This window comes from Palaemon carinicauda, chromosome 2, assembly GCF_036898095.1.
Source record: "Palaemon carinicauda isolate YSFRI2023 chromosome 2, ASM3689809v2, whole genome shotgun sequence".
NCBI lineage: Eukaryota > Metazoa > Arthropoda > Malacostraca > Decapoda > Palaemonidae > Palaemon > Palaemon carinicauda.
Genome location: NC_090726.1, coordinates 32870763 through 32894127, shown reverse-complemented (window position 1 = coordinate 32894127; position 23365 = coordinate 32870763). Strand labels below are relative to the sequence as shown.

Sequence of the window (23365 nt, the reverse complement as noted above, 5' to 3'; positions counted from 1 at the left end):
AAAAGTGGGTGCAGCTAAGTGACGAAGGGATGCACCTACAGTGCAACCTGTGAGGTGTACTGGTGGCACTATACTATATTAATCTCTAGAATATTTTCTATAAATAACTACAAGAATCTGAGATCGTTTTAAGCTGTAGATGACAGGAAATATAGTAAGGTGCTATAGTGAATTCTTTTTAGTGAGGCACATTTGCACTGTCTCGCAGCGGTGCCCTTTTAGCTCGGAAACGTTTCCTGCTATCCGATTGGTTAGAGTTATCTTCTCCAACCAATCAGCGAGCAGGAATTTTTTCCGAGCTAAAAGGGCACCCCTGTGCAAATCTGCCTCACTAAAATGAATTGACTATAGCACCTTACTATTTTTCCTGTCATTTACGGCGTAAAATGATTTCGGATTCTTGTAGTTATTTATAGAAAATATTCTAGAGATTAATATATAAAATCTTTCATCTTTCTCAGTTGTCTACTCTCCGAGCAGATGAAAAAAAAAAGCATTAATACTCATAAGTAAATTACTGTTTCTACTTTCTGTTATCTCAGTCATATACTGATGATTGTTTTCTTGTGAAAATATCAGAATTTATTGATTTTATTAGTTACTAGTTATATTCACTCAGATGTTGTTCGTGTTGTTTTGTTATATCGACTGTGATATCATCCAATAGCACATTATCAATGTTAACCGTCTTTCAGATAAGTATTATTGTACCAATTTCCGATTAATGTGGACTAAGAGATTTTATCATTGTTATCCTGAATAATAATCTGCTTACTTTATACAGAACTTTTAACCAGAAAAACATTTTAACTACATTGTTAAAAATTTGCCGTAAAAAACGGTAAAAATCTTGGAATAAATGTTGCCAGGCATCTACTGTTTTAAAAACGATATTGACATAAAAGAGTAATATTACGGTCACCAACCCGTAAAAGATATTAAGAAAGTAGGGTAAAAATTACGGTCGCCTGTATTTTACTGAAATACGGCTGAAAAGTATATTTTTTTACGGAGAATTTCCGGTTAAAATTACGTTTTTTTCAACAGTGTAGTTTACAATAGCCATTTCTTATTCCTGATCTAGATATCAATCTTTGGCACCGTCGTTCAATTAGTTCATTATGCATCTTGCATGAGATTTTTCATAACTCTGACCATCCTTTACATTCAGATCTCTCTGGACAATTCTATCCTGTTCGTAATATTAGGCAGGCAGTTAATTCTAATAGCCAGGCCTTCTCCATCATGAGTCTCAATACTACACAGTATTTAAGAAGTTTTATTCCATATGTGACCAAGTTGTGGAATGATCTTCCTAATCGGGTAGTTGAATCAGTAAAGCTTCAAAAGTTCAAAGTTGCAGCAAATGTTTTCATACTGAACAGGCTGACGTAAGTCTTTTTATAGTTTATATATGACATATCTGTTTTGACGTTGTTAATAGTTTATATATGACATATCTGGTTTGACGTTGTTACTGTTTTTAAACTGATTTATTGTTAATTTGTTCTCAACGTTTATTTATTTCCCTATTTCCTTTCCTCACTGGGCTATTTTTCCCTATTGGAGCCCTTGGGCTTATACCATCTTGCTTTTCAAACTAGGGCTGTAGCTTGGCTAGTAATAATAATAGTAATAATGATAACAACAACAATAATAATAATAATAATAATAATAATAATAATAACCGTATATTACGTTTCATGAAAGACTGCTATTATGTCAAACTTCTTTAGCAATTCAATTAACAAATATTACTGCAACACTAAACTATTTCCACCATATTATGTAATAGTTTGAATTTTAAATAAATATTTCGATGCATCTACAGCCTCTTGTGTCTTGAGTTTCAAATATCAAGTTATTTTACAGATAAGTCACCTTTTATTCTAACATTATTTATTAAAGGATATCTTTTGAAGGAATCCTGAATCCTAATTCTTAAATATTCTTATATTTATTATTTCCTTATTTCCTTTCTTTACTGGGATATTCACCCCTATTGGAGGCCCTGGACTTATGGTATGCTCACTTCCAACTAGGGTTGTAGATTAGCTTGTAATAATAATAATAATAATAATAATAATAATAATAATAATAATAATATTAATATACTAACAGCTCTGTTAAATCACCGGTCATAAAATTTCTGTGTAACTGCTTCCAAAGAAAAAAAAGAGGGTGTATAGTTTAAAATATATACCTAGGCATGGATAAGTACAATATGTATATATGTATGTACGCACGCGCGCAGACATACACACAATATATATATATATATATATATATATATATATATATATATATATATATATATATATATATTTCTAACTAAGTTACCACCTTAGTTAGAAAAGCAGGATGTTAAAAGCGCAAGGGCTCCAACAAGGAAAATATCCCAATGAGGAAACAAAACAAGGAAATAATGAATATGAAAAAAAATTAAGATTAGTAACACCGTTTAAATATAATTGTATATGAACTAGGAAGAGACTTAATGTGTGTATATATATATATATATATATATATATATATATATATATATATATATATATATATATATATATATATATATATACACACACACACACACACACAAATACATTGCATATCTAAATATGTAAGCGAATGTGCTTTTGCAAAACCTCCCGAGATACAACCATAAAAACGAGCACGTAGCGCAACGTGTTATTCAGTCTATGAGATACGTAAGCTTAAGCAGAACTGCCCTGATTAAATAATCACCCAGCAAAGAAATGCCACATATGTAGCCACGCGAGGTTAGAATACGAGTAGCCAGGCGAAGTTAGACACATGTGTAGCCAAGCAAGGTTAGAACACGTGTGGCTTCCGCGTTTAGTCCTAGAGGGATCGGAGTCACAGGACTAATAAAAAAAAAAAAAAAAAAAAAAAAAAAAAAAAAAAAAAAATGTTTCCCGAGAGCAAGTGTTTCGCCTTAAGAAAAAAAAACGTGTTTCCCGAGAGCAGGTGTTTCGCCTCAAAAAAAAAAAAAAAAAAAAAAAAAAAAAAAAAAAAAAAAAAAACCTGTTTACCGAGAGCAGGTGTTTCGCCTCAATAAACATGACGTAGCAAAAGGACTTGATGTGAGTTATGAATATAGCCCATAAAACTAGCACCAGGGCCTGGGAGCCAGTGGGAGGTCATTCGGTGCAACTGTACGACTGTGGAAGAATGGAATTATAAAAAAGAATAAAAAATAAGTAGAGTGCAAGTAAGGGCCATGACTATTAGAGCTAACTGCTTTTATCAAATATATCAGATAATCAACAGGTCGTAAAATACCTTGATTCTGTTATAACATATTTCTTCAGTGTGAAAATCTTTATAAGAAACATTTACGATTAGCTTTCTCTAAAGGAGAAATATATTAACGGAACCCGTCAATAAAGAACTCCTTAATGTAAACGCCAATAGCTTATAAAAATATGTAAATATAAAAATATAGCCCCATAAATAGAAAAATAGTCATGTATGATTGCAATTCTATTTAACTAGCTTCTTGGCTAGTACAGTGGTAAAGTGTTCGCCTAGCATTTGAAAGAGACAAACTTATCTTTTAGACAGGGCAGCTTTTATGGAAAAAGGGTTGATTTGTATAAATATATGGTTTCAAAATAACAATATCCATAGGGATATGGAACAAAAAATTATGAGCAGTAATTAATTTGTTAGATAAAGGTTAAGAACAGTAGTGTAAAAATAATGGAGGAAAGCAAAGTGCCGTTACTATAGGCCTATGTGTATCAGCCTAACTCCGGTTGGAATCTAACAAGAACCGTTACTCTGGGCTTATGTGTATCAGCCTAACTCCGGTTGGAATCTAACAAGAAGTAATTAAACCTGGAGATGAACGATTACATGCGATTATATGTGCCATCAACATATGAGACTTGAGCATAATATATAAGGAATGCGGAAGTGCAAAATTTCTTCGAAATTATGTAAAGCACTCACAATACAGTCAAAATTTCTGTGTAATATTTAGAAATATAAGTTTTGATCCTCTTAACTCGAGTGTACTGTACAACGAAGGTTCCTTTCACAATATTGACGAAACAAAATAACAAAAAATATTACATCTAATAAAATATTACATCTAATATGATCGTCAAGGAACACCTTAAATGTAACTATATTGAACCAATCTGAATAAATACAGTTTATAATAAATTTCTCACCCAAGTATTTATTTCAAACTTTAAGTTACAATATAACAATATGGTTGAAAATTACTCAAAGTAATTCACTTGGTAGAGAAGAAATAACACCAATTTAGTGATTTTGTTTCCTTATTGTCAGAAATAAAACCACATTTCAGCTATGATAAACTTCAAAATACGAATCAGTCCAAACGCACGTGAAAATACTATAGAGTTCACAAATCAAGAAATTGGAATAAGTAGGCTTACTCACCATCAGCAGTTGTGGGACAAGGCACGTGAAACACTGACATTTTGTCACTAAATGCCAGCAGCCGACAAAGACCATCCTAAGAAGAGAAGAAAAATTAAGTTCTTATTGAGAAATTTTAGGCCTAGCATTCCTCATTAAATGAAAATCAAACTAAGTCTAAAGATTGGAATTAAATTTTAGCATACGTATAAATGAATATGGTAATAGTAAAATTTATCATAAAAGGGCTGTACAGAGACATTTCCAGTAATCAAACTAATGTATAAGAACTACAATAATTTCTATAAGGAAAAAATACAGGATACGTCATAATCATGATCATCATATTTGCTTATTTTTCAGTGTTTCTTTTGGCCCTTAAATGGTCCAACTGATGGGTCATATATGGTAGTTTAGTCTGTAGCGTAGTATTCCCAAAAGCCATATTATATTGTACCAAAAATTTCTTTATCTCCAACAATTACGTAAATTGCCTTATAAGCTTACTCCATAATATCAATCTAGACTCACATAACAAACAAATATTTACACATGCAAATACAGGTTCTAATAAAATCATAAATACTGTACTCATTCAACCCCATCACAAGTTACACCTTCATCACGCTACAATCAGGAGACTTCACTTAAGTTTGGTTGACATTAATTTTCTGAATCATTCTACTGTAAGCTTAAAGTATCAGTTTTCAAATATATAATAGTTATCATATTAAACATTATTAATTGTCTAATAAACGTTTCCAAATATTAAATAATAGATTCAGCAGATTTCAGCCTTATGAACAATTCATAGAAATTCATTCTTTAAGATTTCCACCAAGGGCTAAGCCTAACCTAAAGGTAGCAGATTTTATATTTTAGGTCAAATCTTCATTATGCATACAAATCCGTTTCTAAGAGACACCCATTCTACTGCATCTACAATAGGCCTATTTGTCATCCTCATCTTATAGGAATCTTGAATCTTGGATACCGTAATTAAAATTTGAATGTTGACATTTGTTCTCATCAATATCGTAAACCATTGTTCACACTAGGTATTAAAAGTTTTGTGCAATGTTAAATAGATTGATTGATTGATTTGAGGTTCTCTGGCATCCTGACATCGAAGGTCATTGACGCCAATATTGTTTATAGTAAATAAAGATTAAAAGAATATTCAATTAAAACCAGAAAAGTGAATATATATGTTATAAAAGTTATATAGCATTAAGAAGACCTGCTTCTGATATAAATTTAAAAATGCCACTAGCATTGTACGACACATCATGTCCAAGAATCTTGGCAAGGATGAACCTGCCACCTTCACCCCGAGCCTCAAACGGATATCTATTTCTTCCTGTGCTATAAGTAGGGCATTCAGTCAACACATGCCTCACTGTCAAGGAAAACAGTTGTTGCAATATGGTTGGTGTTGGCCAGCCAGCAGAAACTCGTGTGTCATCCGAGTGTGACCAATGCGGAGACGACAAAGAGTAGTCTCCCATTTCCGGGGCATCCCATTATATCTCCAAGGGGATCTAACAATCGCAATTTCTCTCATCTTATTTTCGGTTAAACTATCCCAATGCTGTTGCCAATTATAAATAAAATTCTTAATTGCTAGTAAAAAATCATTACATAGAATGGGATACCTTCTTGGTAGCAACTCTGCTGCAGCACTCTTTGCCAGTGAATCAGCCTCTTCATTTCCAGACACACCTACGTGTGCTGGAACCCAGCAAATTCAAACTGTTACACCTTTCATGCCAATGACTAAAAGCCACTCTAAAATCTTTAAAACTAATGGGTTACTAGAATTAAAACCTTCTAAAGCTTGAAGGACACTTCTTGAATTACTAAAAATGGTAAATAGTATTGCAACTATAGGAACCCATTTAGATTTTGCAATGAGAATTCTTGTAAAATCAATAATTTGCTGAATTGATTTCAGACAAACTTGATATAGTTTTAAAAGGCATATGGCTCTTCGAAGGCCAAATCACTCACTAGCCTAAGGTAAATTCTCTTTCCTTATATAAACCATAACTGAGCATGTTCCCCAACATGAGCCACCTTCATTGGCTTGGATTTACAGAATCTGGGCTATATGACCAAAGTTAGGGCTAGGGAGGCCACTGATCTCCATCAAATTACAACTGGGAGGGAACCTCAGCAGTTACATTTAGCTCTTATATGTTACAATCAACTTTAGACCAGAAGTAGAAATATTAAATCATGTGAGACATCTGGCAAATATGGCAATTCATCTGGAAAATATAACTCATGATAGAAAAATTAAGTGCTTTTATTTGATCTCTCAATCCAGCTAGATGCTAAAAACAAAGTGAATATTACATTGGAATACATTATGAAAACCTATTCATGATGATTGGGTACGACCTTAAATATTATTTATGTTAAAATGATCCAAACATGTTGAGTATTTGGGTATTAATATAGAAAAACACGGAAAGAGCTTTACTGATAATGGAATGCAGTTTACTATGGAAAAAATCCTGTTTTCTTCGAAACTGATCTTTATTTCTGTCACAAATAAGTAGTTAATAAGATATACCCTAATATATCCTACAGTAATAGGGGCCACTCCGTCGGAACCGGGGGGGTTTTGGGTTGCGAAAATTTACTGGGGAACCGAAAGAAAATGGTATGAGTGAAACTGACCTTTTCTTCTCTATACATTATTCTCTGGGACACATAATAAATCCATGAAAAATTACACAAAATATTGGCATCCTATTCTCCTGAAATATTAATTTCACTCGTTTACATCTATGTCTGTGACCTGGGAAGATGGATCTACGACTCAGTCTGTGACTTGGGAAGGAGGGTCCTGGGGGGCTTGACCCGGTCTAGGTCTGTGACCTGGGAAGGGGGGTCTAGAGGATTGATCAGGTTAGGTCTGTGACCTGGGAAGGGGGGTCTAAAGGATCGCTCAGGTTAGGTCTGTGACCTGGGAGCTACTAGGTTAGGTTAGGTGGGTTTGTAAAGTTCTGTGGGATTTTATATATCTCGGGTGTTAAATGACCATGTTTTTTTCCTGTTTTCATCCACCCAAAGTCCCGGGTTCCCGCATTCGTCGCGAAAGGTGGGGGGTGATAACGGGAGAACAATTTATTTGCGGTGGAAATAAAGGTCAAATTCATTGACAGCATAACATTTACTAAAGTAGTTGTTTTTTCGGTTTTATTTTACAAGAACACTATGTTCCCCACATGATTTTAAACAGCATATATCAATTAATCACTACTAGTTCATTAGGTTTTACAATTAAATCTGAGGCGGTTGGTCAGAATCAATAATCATTTAAGGACTCATTTGGATTAGCAAACGATCGATGTATAATGCAAATATTTACAGGCTAATTCAAAATGAAAACTTTCTTCAAGACAGATTGGAATTGGTAATTTGAATGCTGCTACAAAAATTATATAATTTATTTTGTGATCCTTCAAAAATCTTCAGTACTTATTCAATCATTCAAACCTTTATTTCAGACACAATAGTTCATAGATATACATGTATTTGCAGTTAAAAGTGTATACACATAGAATATAATCTATCAACTATTACTGTGTGTATATATATATGTATATATATGTATATATATATATATATATATATATATATATATATATATATATATATATATAGGTATTATTGCAGTGTATTACAGGGCAATGTAACCTAGGAAAAAACTACTTTTTCTTATAGAAAAAGTTACGCTCTCTCCGAAAATGACACTCGTTTCCGTCGCAAATGATGTTTCGGAATTACACCCTGTAATACGATACAAATTTACCATATATATATATATATATATATATATATATATATATATATATATATATATATATATATATAGTATTATAGTTATTGGTGAATTATTTAAATATACATATACAAACTATACCATATCTAAATATGTGAAAAATGAATGAATATGTACTAATTAATTACTTAAGTATATATAACCTTAAGAAAATTATAAAAAAAAAAAAAAATTGAAAAAATTAATTAAATTTGTGTTAAATATCTATGTCATCCAACTTACTTGAATTTGGAGGTCGAAGATGTGTTTCTTATCTCGCCGCCACTATGCAAGGACTCCTCTTCAGACGGAGCAGATTCTTACGGAAATATGCTACTTTTGGTTTTATACATTGTAAACTTCTGAATCACTGTTTAAAACTTATATTACGCACAGATTGTCATTAATAAATGAACTAAATGTTTATTCAAAACAATATAAAGTTTCGTCACAAGTGAAAAATTACAGTAACCTTATTTGTTTACATAACACACAAAACGCTGCAAGCTTGCAAGCATCTGAAAAATACTATATGCTTGTGCTCCGTTGAGATTACTTGATGACCCCATTCTTATTTTTTATTCTCTTGTTTTTTAATAAATATGCAAGCTTAATTTCTTATCATTTCATTTCAAATTAATAAATTTTTATGCATCCTTAGGATGTTTGGTTTAATCTATAATAGCAATTATTTTGTGCTCGTACTCTCTCCTTCGATGAGCTAGTTGAGCCTAGACAAGGGCTGCCACTCGTAGGGGAAAATCCCTACCGTAGGGGATTCTAGTGAAATGTAGGGAGTAGGGAATCCCTACGGGATAAATGATAAAATGTAGGGGAAAATTAAAATTTGTAGGGATATAGTCAGTGGGCCACGAGTGTTAAGAAAAAACGGACGGAAATAATGTAGTTTTTATGAAGTATTGTGAAATAAAATCAAAAGATTGGTTCAGTATAGAACCCAAATCCTTATCCTATACTGAAGACGAGGGGTGGAATTAGAAAATCGAGGTCTTAACTCAGTTGGAGGAGAAAATCAAAGGATTGCCCCAGTCTAGTATTAAGGAAACTTTTAATCGGACTCCAAATGGTATGCTATCACAGAATACAGCAGGACATCATATTATAGAGATGGTTTTGCCATTTAATTGGAATTTTTCGTTTTGAATAAGAATTAAAGTTATGTTTTATTTGCATGTATGCATCAAACACTTAATGCGCTTTGTTTCTTAATATATTTCTCTCTTCCCTATCGATGGTTTTGTACATCCAAACAAACACAAAATATCCATATCTATAGGATTTCTCTGACCTCACCAACTCTTCTACTTTGATCGCATTGGCCTGTATTAATCTTCAGCCCTCAAATAAGAAAGTAAGTGTTAATTGTAAAGAGAAGTCAGACTTGTCTACAATTCTTTATCCAGTTCTCGTTTATCGACAATGACCTGGACTTTTAGGCATTTACTATGTAAGTTAATTCATTTTTTTTTCTATTCACTTATGTCAGATATCAATGGAACTTTATGCATTTAATTGTTCCTAGTTTATTGTGATTTTTCGATTTTCCGTACATTATTTTCTGTCATTAGTGGCCGTCTGGGGCAAGACTGCCAATCTTCCTCCCAACAAGACTCCTTTCTCGAAATTGACTAGGTTACTAACAGTTCATTGACCCAGTAACTGAATTACAAGTAATTGATATAAATGTGCAAATCAAAATCAGTAGCCAAGAGCTTTATCATTTGTAGTGTTCATTTTCTCTTTGCCCACACACACACACGCACACACACACACACACACACACACACACACACACACAGACACACACACACACTGAATAATCTGGACACTCCAGTATCAAACAATTGTTAACCAAGTCTTGATTAGTGCCATAGTGTGGAGTTCTCTTGCTTGAGGGTACACTCGGCCACATTATTCTATCTAATTTCTCTTCTTGTTTTGTTAAAGTTTTTTATAGTTTATATAGGAAATATTTATTTTAATGTTACTGTTCTAGAAATATTTTTTTAATTTTCCTCGTTTCCTTTCCTCGCTGGGCTATTTTCCCTGTTGTGGCCCATAGGCTTATTGCAGCCTGCTTTTCCAACTAGGGTTATAGCTTAGCAAGTAATAATAATAATTACAATATTAATAATCCCCCCACAGGTGGTGGATGGGTGGAGGAATTGCCAGGCTTAATGTGACTGAGGACTTTACTTAGCTTTCCCTCTACGATTCTGGTTCCAAGCCCTTCTTTGATGAAACACTAGATGCCAAGATGTTGATGGTGCAGTTAGAAGGTCACTCTTATACATCTCCGGTATGTTAGCTAGTCCAGTCGTTTGTCTAGAAGAGGGGGATGACCTAGAAAGATGGTTTGAGGAGGAAGATTGAGACCTCCTAATTGATACCGCTCGGTTGAGAAGCGAATCTGAATTAAAACTCCGCTTTTTGGCTGTCAGCTCTACCTACTCCAAGTGAAATAGGGAAAGTCTTCTAAGTGATGAATTAAAAAAAAAAAAAAAAAACCATCAGCACCTTGCGAACTTGGAGGCCACTGTGTCTTGCTTTTTCAGAATTCACTCCAATTAGCTCATTGGTTAGTCGCCTATAGTGCACCAAAGGTCCTTGAACTGTTTCTTCTTTTCTGTGTCCGAGAGGTAATTTTTTCACAGCTTTATATCCAACTGTACATGATTGACAAGTGGTCTAACCAGAATATTGCTTGAAGAGTCAACATTGCTGCTGCCTCTATGATTGAGACCTACAAGGCTGTGAACATGATGTGCTGAGCTCCAAGCCTTTCAGCCTACATAGGCGGAGTCAGAGTAGCAACCACCAAGCTCAAAAAGGCTAGCAGTAGGATCTTAGAAGACCGGCCTGCCTATAGTGAGTCTTTATGAGCTGAACCCTGCATATTAACCTTGACGAATGTCTCCTTGGCTGGCTCGGACCAAGGGAGTTCCAGCCTTTTCCTTGAACCCTGGTGAACACAGAACATTCTATCTATTGCAGCCTTCCTGCCTTGAATGAGAGATCTGTGGGATTTGCCAAGACCATTAACCTTCCTGACTAAGACCAGGATGGCAGGACCTGCAAAAAGGATGAGGCCCAAGGACGGTGAGCAACAGCAGGTTAAGAGAATGAGCAGTGAAGGAGGCAAAACCCTAGGCTGATGAGAAGGGATAAAATGATGAAATAAAAAACAAAGTTTATGATAGAAGTAAAAAGTGAGCCACATTGGTGGTTGGTTGGAGTCGAGTGAAGTTTAGGGGGGGAGGGGGGATGATGGAGAGGGCCAGGGAGAAGGAACAACTGGGGTGTCATCATGAATTAAAAGTGTAATAATGACTGAAAGGAAATTGGGACTATTAGTTATAAAAATAGGACTACATGAACGAGCATTTGTTAGAAGGGATAAGCAGAGATAATTGGTGATGAATAGGAGAATAAGAATAAGAGAGAGTAAGGGGGAGGGTTTGGAGAGTGGGAAGGTGAGCTGTGGAGACGTGGCATCAGTCGGGGAATCTGTTTAAAACCAGGTGCCTTCCCCTATCTTCCATTTTTCACTGCACTGAGCATAGTCATCGTCAGCGGTGTAACTAGGGTTCATTTTATGGGGGCCCACATGAGGGAGGACTTGATTTTCTTAGGAGGTGCACACGTATAGGCTATACCAGATAATATTCAACTAAATCTTTTTCATATATAAAAAGATAATTAAAACCATGTAATTTTAATTGAAAATTAAAGCACTTGTTGCATTGAAAGACAACGAAAAAGTGAAAATTTACAAATAAAAGCAACGGTGTTTAATTGAAAATCTATAAAAAAAATTAATTATGTTCTGATTCTGTTTAAATATAGAAACAAAGTGGTCCATATCAATATCTTTTGCTCTTTTTTAATGAATCATAATAACTGCCAGTGCTGAGAATCTAGTGTCAGACATGGTGCATCAGAGGTCACTTTTATTGAGCCTCGTTGAGGAAAACTCACACGATGTTAAATGAATGGCAGTACTAGTGCAATGTAATGAATTTGCACAGATCTGTGAATGCTCCGTTATATGGATTCATGAAAGTTCACCTAGACTGCCAATGCCAAGTGTCTAATTTTTTCTACTTTTCCACAAGTCTTCTTGCTTGTCACAGCTCTTCATCTAAGTATTTCATCCACACAATACTGTTCTACAAATGGTTTTAAAGTGCCTAAATCCAGAAAGTTTGAGCTGTGTGGATGTAGTACAGACATTGATTTAAGCAGCTTTTTATTAGGATCACTGATCTTTCAGTGGAGTTATACAAGCAATCAATCTAACACTTCATAGTACAGGTTTACCCAATAGTTATTCTCAAGTGACTCATAGCTATATTCTGTGTTCTATTGGTCAGTTGCCTCCAAAACTATGCTGGCCTGTAGACATCTGGAGGGTTTAGTCATCCTCTTCTGGGTTAGCTTTTCAAAAGGTATACTACCAAGATTTCCAACAGCTTCAGCTTCTGCCCACAGTTAGATGTCAAGTGTTCTACAACTATCTTAACCATATCTGCTTCAGCTGATAGGCCAAGTGACAAAGTGTCAGAAAACAACTTGGTCTTTTGAAAAATGCAGTAAGCTGTTGTCGTCATGAGCCCGTTTTCGTATGTGTGCCTCAGCTATGTTTTGCAAAGTTGCTATGACTGTGGAAAATGTATCTAGATCGACTTTAAAAGATTAGTACTGTCAGGACCACTTTGTATCACTCGTTTTCTTTAGCTTGTTCGCCTACTGTATTGGATGCATTACTCTTTGCTTCTTGACAAATAAATCATGAGGTGCATGTGAAAATATGAAGACATATAAAGACTCAAAAAGGGCAAAGATTGCTGCTAGATTGACTAATTTCACACAATCAACTATCAGCAGATTTAGTCGATGGTTGTAGCAATGAATGTACCCTGCTGGGCCTGTTCTTCGGGTATTTTCCTTAAGTAATACCTGAACACCTTCATTTACACCACTCATCACAGAGGCCCTATGGTAAGTTTGTCCTATACAATAATTTGGATAATGTTGCAAGATTTAAATATTTTAATATTTTTCACTTATATTATCTGGCATTCAATTCATGTAAATGTAAAAAATCCCTAAATGTTTCCTAAATATTGTTGGTATCTTACTAAAAGTGACAGCAGTTCCTTCGCAATCATGTTTTTGTTTTCATTGCCCATAACTGAGTAGTCAGTACTAACATGTACTTCTTTGGATATTTCATCACTTATAATGCTATCATTTCTTAAACCTTTAAACCTCGGGGCTTGTATATTGTTACTTGTTACTTGTTACTTGTGAGTAGTCTTCAAGGCCCCGCTCCGCTGCTGACGCAGCGCTCCGCAGGGCCTCCCTCGTACACGTTGAGTTAACATCTATAATCTTGTTTAATGCACTTTTCATTCAAATCGTAGCATTCAGTGAATAAGTGGGTTTTCAACTTCTTAAAAATCTGCAAATTTTCACTGTTCTTGATATTTTCAGGCAGCTTATTGTACAGCCTTGGTGCACACGTTACAAAAGCTCTAAAACCAATATCTGAATTGCATCTTGGTTCATTCAATCTATGACGATCTACACTATGTCTCAAGATCATAGAAGTGTCAAGGTGAAAGGCACTCAGTCAATTGTTCATGTATTTTGGTCTTTCAAAATGTAGAGCTTGATAAGTCATAAGACATATCTTATAAATAATTCTATTGTACGCTATATATTCCCGTTAGCCTCTATTTTACAATAATATCATATTCACTGACTAGATGTAGTATTTCAAGAAAATTACCTCTGTTGCTGCTTCCAGTGTCCTTCCTGTGCGATTTTCTGTTTTTCTGCCAGGCACAGTACTTTTTTAACTCGTTTCATATAATGGCTTTTTTTTTATCTGTTTTTCATATGCTGAAACTGATGCAATATCGATGCACTTCCCTGATTCTATCTGAGATATAAAATCTTTCTATGTAAAAATGTGGCCTTGTGATAATCTATCAAGCTACATATGCAGTTCCAGGAGCTTTTCCTATTTCATTTTTTTATTTGCTGTAACCCAATACAGTGAAGTTACTTTTTGAAATAAATCGTCCAAGAACAGGGTACACCCTGTAACAGATTTTAAAATAAGGGGGGGGGGAGGATCCTTTTGAAAAGAATTTTCGCTGGGGGCACAAGCTTTGAATTGGGCATGTGGCCCCAGGCACCCCAAGGCTACACTACTGTCCATCAGTATTATAATAGCTTCCCTTGCAGTATATTCTTCTATATATCTCATTCTGACCCTTTCCACTCGTGAATCGTTTCTTCGTCATTTCCTTCATGTTCATACTAACCTTGCTCTTTATTTCAGATCTTATGTTATGCTTTAGTTTCTTTTGTATACGTTTTCATTCCTCCATCCTTATTTCATACCTTTTTACACATTCCCATCTCTTCTCCACCCCGTATCATTTATAAAGCTTTCTCATTTCATCTACAAACTTTTTCACTAATGCCTTTCTTTCTGTAATTACTATGATGTGGAATTGCATAATCTTTTCATATTATATTTGGTTTTCTACCGGCCATATCCCTGTTTCAGATTTTAGTCCCCAGTATGGTGTTGACGAGGGTTGTTCCAGTATTCATTTCATTATATTATACTGTATGCCTTTCAGTTTCTTATTTTTCACTTGATTTTGCTCTGTTCTATGTTTCTAAGTTAGCTTAGATGGTTGGGACTACTACAGCTTCATATAGTTTGATTTTTATTCACGCCATATCTCCCACCTTTGCCCAGTTTCCGTATTTCATTATTTCATGTTTCATATATTGAAAATTTTCATACCATTTTGTATGGTCAATTTATGGTCTCCATTTTAACCACATCATTCCTCCCCCAAAAATATATTCAGTTACTGTTCTGATTTCTCTAGTTTTATTCGTATCCTTCCTTCCAATTCTCAGCTTGAGGAAATATACTAGGAGAGGAGTTTTAAGGATTTAACTCTATTAGTACTACTAACAGTCCTTCTATTTGCCCAAAATTTATGTAAACAAACCGTAAACCAGTGATTGTTGTATGTAGAAGCCGGAATTACCTGTTAATTAAGTGTAAGCCCATGCTTATATTTGTATTTTGAATATTATATGCTTGAAAGATCTGTAGTTAATTGAATTCAACGTCCTTAGGCAAGCCGTAATCTCATTCTCATGGGCTAAATAGCTGTTTTCCCAACGTTATTTTTTAAGTGGTTAATATTCACAAAAGGACTTCACGATGTTTATTACATCTAATGGTTACAAAACAAGGTTTCAGAACTATTTTTTCCGGTAGTAGATATAACTGGGGCCACTTGTAAAGGATATGCCAACGTAGGTAAAGTTAGGTTTAAAGGCCGCCAGGAATGTCGGAGGCACGGGACAGTGACATTGCTCTATCAAGGAGAACAATGGCCTAGAGACTGATCATATATAAATATGATAAGTGCCCAAGCCTCCTCTCCACCCAAGCTAGGACCAAAGAGGGCCAGGCAATAGCTGCCTATGATTCAGGTTCAGGGCGAGGCATAGCCTTTGCAACGGCGCCTCCAAAGATTATCTTCTTATACTATTTTGTCTTTTCCTCCATATAAGGTTAAATACGGCAGTGTGAGGAGGGGTTGCAGGGGGCGTTAGCGCCCCCCCCCCCCCCCCCGTTAGGCAAGTAGGTATGGACACGGCTTGTAGGTTAGGTTAGGGAGGGGAAGTTTAGGTTAGTTGATGTCCATTTCTAATCAACGCTTGAGGAACTGGCTGCTGATATACAAAGGCTCCAATACTTCTTTTTCCTTTTCTATATTTGTTTCACTAATCCAACTATTTTCTTTAGGTTTTCCTCATATGTGTTGAAGCTCAATTATTTCATTCCTTTCTTTTCTATGTTCTTGGCAAAACAACAAAAAATGTATCGAATCTTCCTCCTCATTTTCACAAAAATTACAATTTACATTCCCCCCATTGTGTCTATTTACAATGTTTAGTTTTAATTTATTAGTTCTTGCTCTAAAAAATATCACTCAGCAGATAGACCTATAGGCTCCCCCAAAACTCCCACCTTAGCTCACAAGGAAGGCGAGGTTACAGTGACCAAAGGAATTAACGAGTTTGAGCAGGACTCGAACCTCAGTTAGGCTTTCACCAGACAGGGAAGTTACCACATCGTTAGGCCATAAAGGTGATTTAGTCAAATGATGTAGACCTTTCGTAGCCTGAGCCTAACTGCGACCACCGATCTTCAAACACTCCTCCTATACTGTATATTAAGTAAGCATTTTGTTTATTGATATAATAATGTGAGGTAACTCATGAAAGCAATCAGTGCTGTATTGGTATGCGATCACATTTGTGGCGTGATCTCAGAAATTATTAGTTTGCTTTGGTATGTGATCTCAATATTTTTAATAGATAGAAAAACAAGAAAAATAGAAAATATAATGGTTCCTGCTTTGCCGTGTGCTCGCTTTGCTTGCAAAAAAATAAAAACATCAAGCTCCGTATGTACTGGCAAGTGGTAATATTGAGCTGCTCACGCTAACATCAATGATTGATTATTGTTTCTTAGATAGGTATTCCCGGTATATATATTTTTTTTAGAAAATCTAATGATTCTTGCTTTGCCATGAAGTAAAGTGAGATTGCTATTATCAGATGAGATTGCATACCAAAGCAAAAGCCCAACTTTTAGATTACATACCAAAACAGCACCAAGCAATCTAATAAGGTCAAACAAGTATTTCTTACCCGCACATAGAACTTTAGTAGGAAACAATGGTTTTTGGACAGGGAAGATATAGCGATATTTGATGAGGAAGTATATGGTGTCCTAGATTCAAGTAAGTGGAAGAGTGCAGCCGTCAGAGCCCTCTGTCAAGGAAAGATACAGTTTTCTAGGTGAGGTTAGGGGGAATGTGAGGTTCCATTGTTTAATGGTATCGATAACAGTACAGCGTAACGTGTTAGCTTAGCATTCGCGAGGCAGGTGATCGATTCCAGCCCGGGACCCTGAGTTTAAGCCGTTTACTTGGTAGGCTTCTGCTGTAGTTGGGAACCACAGTAGGGCATTGGGCTTGCCCGGCTGACGTTCTGGAGCGTCTATTCTGATGAAACTGGAAATGATATCAGACACCTTTAACTTTTTTACCTTTTAATTATTTACCAAAACCCAAAATCAAATATAATGCACCTCTAAGAAAAGTACAACAGTCTTGTTACTAAATAAACACTCCAAAACATTATTTTTTTCATGCAAGGCAACAGTATCAGGGTTGCTGTGGCCTGATTGGTAATGTCTCTGCCTGGTGTTTCCCAGTCGGGGGTTCGAGTCCCGCTCAGACTCGTTAGTGCCATTAGTGTCTGCAACCTTACCATCCTTGTGAGTTAAGGTTGGGGGATTTGGGGGAGCCTATAGGTCTATCTGCTGACTAATCAGCAGCCACTGCCTGGCCCTCCCTGGTCCTAGCTTGGGTGGAGAGGAGGCTTGGGCGCTGATCATATAATATATGGTCAGTCTCTTGGGCATTGTCCTGATTGCTATGGCAATGTCACTGTCCCTTGCCTCTGCTATTCATGAGCGACCTTTAAACCTTTAAAAGCCATAGAGTATATACTTTTACTACAACTAGAAAATTTACACAAATGCAGCCTAATCTTACCTAACCTAACCTGAGGCATTGGGTCGTTACCTGGCTGAGGGCTTTGCCTCCATAGATCCCTCACCTAACCTGATGTAGGACTCTTTACATTGAATGAAATTACAGGGATATGCCCTAACCTTACCTAAAATAGGGATGTTACTTACCTGACATGCTATTTATTACCTCATCTTTTAAATGTCCCACAAATTTTGGTGTCACAAATAATTTCATGTAGGAATTAGGCTAAATAACAGGGTAATAAATGACACTCATTACAACTCGCTAACCAGATGTCAAAATTGAAAGGGCAGGTGTTTGATATGGCAGAGTGACGTAAAGAACTCTGAAAAATGCTAATGTTTATGTGAATCACATGCATTGACAACTGGGTTGCTAATTTGTTTTGATTTGAAAAGAATGGAGTAAAAACAACTTTGCTGGCAATATTTAACCCTCCCCTGAAAGTGGGAAGAGCAAGACATAACCAACATAAACACTTACAGGAATAATAAATCACTTAGAAAAGATAAAAGTAAAACATCCTTGTATGAGAGGAGAGTACTTCATCATTGATTGTTTTAGTTAATTAATTTTCCAATATACAGTACTGTATGTAGCATTATTTACAGCCAAGAAATATTCTTCAATTTTGATTTGATATGCGAGATGCTTTTTAGAGTAACCAGTATAATACGTATATAAGTTGCTTAATATCAATATGGGGCAGTAGCCACTAAGGTGAGAACCTATGTGTTTTGAGTTGGGACTTGGGAGAACAAACTCAAATGGTAAAACTGTAATAAGGATGCAGGGTAGTTCAAGGAGAAACTTAACTATACACTACTTCTTGTCACTGAGTCTCCTTTTAGCTTGTATTTTGTAGTGTAGATGAACTTTGCATATTTAAATGTTTATATAAATCATAGTAGATACAGTATGCTATGCCTAGTAGCTCAGAGTCCACCTTTGTATTTTTTTGTTGATGAAAGTTTCCTTTGAATTTAATAAACCTAACATAGCATATCCTGATAAAATTACCATTTTTTATTTAGACAGGTTGAAAATGACATTTTATGTGCTGTGGAGGAATGCTAAGATATTGGTCTCTCCTTCAAAACTCTGCCGGCAGATCACATCCAATCGAAGTATTTTCTCTTCAAAGAATCTATGCTCCGAAGTTAGAGTAAGATTTGCCCCAAGTCCCACAGGTAAACCAGCTCAGTTTTTAGTTCTTTACTTTGTGGGAAGAATAAGATTCATTGTTAGAAATGTTGGTGTGTATGGAATTTAGTGTAGTATATATATTGTTGTATTGGCACAAGTTGTAAAGACTTTTGATCATACATTAAAGTAAAATTTTCAATATTAATCTTACCCGATAATCATGTAGCTGTCAACTCTGTTGCCGACAGAAATCTACGGTCGGGATACGCCAGCGATCGCTATACAGGTGGGGGTGTACACAACAGCGCCATCTGTGGTCAGGTACTCCAGTACTTCTTGTCAACACCACCTCAATTTTTCCTCTGTCGTGCCACCGGCTAGACCTACATGGATACGCTGTTGATTCTGGAGTTATTGTTCACGATTTGGTGATGTATTTGCTCTAGAGTTTAGCCTTCGCTATTCAGGAAGCTTTATCATTAGCTTAGCAAGTTTTTTGGAATTAATTTGATTTAATTTTGGTGACGAAGAGAGTATGAACTCTCTTTCACTTTTAAATGGCCGACCCTTCCCTTAGTCGGAAGTGTTGGTGTCGAAGAGAGTATAGACTCTCTTTCTTAATTTTGCTTAACAAAGTTATAGATTTATTTTATATCTCTCCGCCTTTTATAGGCCTCTTCGATTAACAAAATGCGACCTTTCCTAATAGTAGGCGGTCTTTTCTTGGTACCGAAGTTAATTAACATTGAGCCCGTCATTTCGTTTTTACCTGTTAACATTTTATGCTATTTTAATGTTTTTGAAAGAATTTCTTTGATAGTCTCGTACTGTTTTCAAAGTTGAACTAACGTTTTGTTTTGTCTCTGCAGTTGTTAACGTTCAGAACGTTCAACTTGCGCTCTATCGTTACGATAGAGAGAGAGATTCACGGTTTCACGTTGCAGTAAGAGTAAACCGATTCTAGCGTTTTGTTCATTCTTTCTTAGCTTAAATGGTTTTAATTCTAATAAAGGAACTTTTTATTTGGGAAATCTTTCAGTTTTTTTCCTTTAACAATAATATGTTTTAACGATATATATAATTGGGCTCATCTCTCAGGTTCTAAGTCAAAAGAGAGAGAGAGAGAGATAGAGACGGAGGGAGAGAGAGGAGGGTAAACGTTTCGTTCAAGCGGGTAACGTTGTTATCGTTTTTGCTCTTCTCCCTAGTCTCTTTAGGGGAAGAAGGTAAACGTCTCTAGAGTTTTATTCTTGTTCCCAGGCTTTTTGCGGTGAGAGATTTTAAACGTAGTTTATTTGATCTAGTGTTTAGTCTCTTTTTCAGCCACTGAATTATTTATCTTTCATTATGTTTTTCTGTTACATTGTAATACTGTTTTCGCGATTACTAACTTTTAATGAAGGATAGAATTGCGTGTTTCAGGTACAAACCACTTAAAGTTTCGAGTTCAGTGAAATAAGTGCAAACAGAAAATCAAAAGTGATAAAGTGATAAGCGCAAAGTGTTACAGTGTTGCGTTCGAGGGTTCGTCTGTTCGTGCCAGTTGTTCGCCTAGTCTGGGACCTCTTACAAGCTCCCAAGCCCAGGGGAGAAGTAACGTCGAAGGACTTATGGGTTCATCAGGCCTTGATCGACGAACAGACGTTTCCCTCCGTGGTTTCGGGTGTAACCAACTCACGTAGCCGACGTGATCACCCCACCCACACAAAGACGAGAGAGCCCATTTATTCCTCGTCTGCGGAAGAGGTTTCTCGCAGAAACCATGGACCAAATCTTGCAGCTTTTAAGTGCAAGTCGGTCCCTTCCGCGCAAGTCCAACTCCTAGGTGTAGCCATTAGCACTGGGTCAGTTCGGACTTGCTGCAGTACGACAACTGCACACCTCCCAGAGAGGCAAGGTGGTACCGCAACAGGCAGTAACTCCGTCTGTTGCCGCACCAGCTGTTTTAGACCCTCAGTCTCAACGGACAGTAGCTCCGTTTGTTGTTGTCTTTCATAGACCCTAGTGGTCTATGCTGCAGACAATGCAGTCTCAGCTTGCGGTTTTGATGCAGGAGTTTCAGGCAGAGAAGGTTAGCACACCTCCTCCTGCGAGCGCTCCTCCACCTCTGCGCAGTCCACCCTGCCAGACGTATGATGTTGAGGCTCCTCCTGCCTCCATGCGTGAGCTGCCGCATTGGGAGTTGCCAGGTACCAGCGCTATGCAGCAACCTCCACTTTCCTTGAGGCAGGAGCCTCATGCGTTGCGGCAACCTCCTCCATCCTTGAGGCAGCAGCCTCATGCGTTGCGGCAACCTCCACCATCCTTGAGGCAGCAGCCTCATGCTATGCGGCAACCGCCTCAACTCTTGAGGCAAGAGCCTCTCTCTGCGCAGCTACCTCCTCAACCCTTGAGGCAGACGCAACTTTTGAGGCAGGAACCTCATGCTATGAGGCAGCCGCCTCAACCCATGAGGCAGGAGCCTCATGCTATGAGGAGCCTCATGCTATGCGGCATCCTCCTCAACCCATGAGGCAGGGACCTCATGCTATGAGGAGCCTCATGCTATGCGGCATCCTCCTCAACCCATGAGGCAGGAGCCTCATGCTATGCGGCAACCTCCTCTACCCATGAGGCAGGAGCCTCATGCTATGCGGCATCCTCCTCAACCCATGAGGCAGGAGCCTCATGCTATGCGGCATCCTCCTCAACCCATGAGGCAGGAGCCTCATGCTATGAGGAGCCTCATGCTATGCGGCATCCTCCTCAAACCATGAGGCAGGAGCCTCATGCTATGCGGCAACCGCCTCAACCCATGAGGCAGGAGCCTCATACTATGCGGCATCCTCCTCAACGCATGCGGCATGAGCCTCATCCCTTGCAGCATGAGCCTCATCCCATGCAGCATGAGCCTCATACCATGCAGCATGAGCCTCATCCCATGCAGCATGAGCCTCATCCCATGCAGCATAAGCCGCACGCCATGCAACATGCTCTGCTTTCCTTACAGCATGCTCTACATACAGCATGCTCTGCATACAGCATGCTCTGCATACCTTACCGCATGCTCCTCAGTCACACATCTTTGGTTGTTGCCAACTCACAAGACTGTCAAGCAGTTTCATAACGTTGCCTTCTGGTCTGCTGCTTTTGCACCAGTGAAACCCTCACTGAGAGAACTTAGCTTTTCTCGGATATGGTTCCTGTAGATGAGAAAGTGCTATTCTCCCTCCTTCTGATATTCCCTTGAGGACTCTGTCATTTGGAGAGGAGCCTTTAGCTGCTTAGCTTCCTATGGACTTTTATTTAAGCATAACATGCTTCCAGGGAGGGTAATGGTTCCACTTCAGTCGCTAACCCCGTCTGTTACCACACCTGCTCCCATAGACCTTGAGCTTTGTTGCAAGACATGCAGTCCAAGCTTAGTCCTTGTTAGAGGATTTTTTGTTTACGGAGTCAGTGTGTCACTGGGAAGACGTTCAACAACCAGCAGAAGTGACTTGTTGTGACGCAGTGCGGCAACCTCAGCAACCCGATAAGGAGTTGTCTGTACGACCCAGACAGTCTAGACAGCTTCGGGTTGTCGCTGTACTTCCTCGCTTCCCCATGGTTGACAGTTCACAGACTGTGCAGCAGTACCATGATCTTGTGTCCGGCTCCGTCAGACGACTGGCTTTTAAGAGCTCCCACAAGTCGTCGCTGTCTGGAGATTCTCAGATGGACTATGGATCTGACCAAGGAACTGGGCCTCCGGGTCAATTTTGAGGAGTCCCAGCTTGTCCCATCCCAGACCATTGTCTACCTGGGTATGGATCTTCAGAGTCGAGCTTTTCGGGCTTTTCCGTCGGCCCCAAGGATCTACCAAGCCCTAGAATGCATCCAGAGCATGCTGAGAAGGAACCGATGCTCAGTCAGGTAGTGGATGAGTCTAACAGGGACACTTTCATCGCTGGCCCTGTTCATCGAGTTAGGGAGACGCCACCTCCGCCCCCTTCAGTATCATCTAGCTGCTCACTGGATAAAGGACATGACGCTAGAGACGGTCTCAGTTCCTGTTTCCGAAGAGAGGAGGTCTACTCTCACGTGGTGAAAGAACAGCTTTCTTCTCAAGGAAGTCTACCTTTGGCTGTTCAGAAGCCCGACCGCCGTCTCTTCTCTGACGCATCAGACACGGGCTGGGGTGCGACTTTGGACGGACAGGAATGCTCGGGAACATGGAATCAGGAGCAAAGGACACTTCACATCAATTGCAAGGAGCTGTTGGCGGTTCATCTGGCCTTGATAAACTTCAAGTCCCTCC

The 23365-nt window shown here is 37.7% G+C and overlaps 2 protein-coding genes across 6 annotated transcripts in view; both read left to right on the top strand.

Annotated features, from left to right (window-relative positions):
* Positions 1-74, top strand: part of LOC137615931 (fibronectin type 3 and ankyrin repeat domains protein 1-like) — a 26829-nt gene extending 26755 nt beyond the window's left edge. The window contains exon 10 of the mRNA XM_068345618.1: positions 1-74. This exon is cut by the window's left edge and continues 230 nt beyond it. The gene's annotated coding sequence lies outside the window, so the exon portion shown is untranslated.
* Positions 75-10546: 10472 nt separating this feature from the next.
* GluRS-m (putative glutamate--tRNA ligase, mitochondrial) overlaps positions 10547-23365 on the top strand; it is a 130989-nt gene continuing 118170 nt past the window's right edge. For 2 of the 5 annotated variants that reach the window (XM_068354509.1, XM_068354488.1), the window contains exons 1-2: positions 15259-15361; positions 18975-19130. In XM_068354509.1, the coding sequence (XP_068210610.1) occupies positions 18986-19130 (145 nt within the window). In that variant the 5' untranslated portion in view covers positions 15259-15361; positions 18975-18985. Of the gene's footprint in view, positions 10566-15258; positions 15362-18974; positions 19131-23365 lie in introns of those variants that run through there. The other 3 variants (XM_068354502.1, XM_068354499.1, XM_068354494.1) reach the window with 3 other exon arrangements.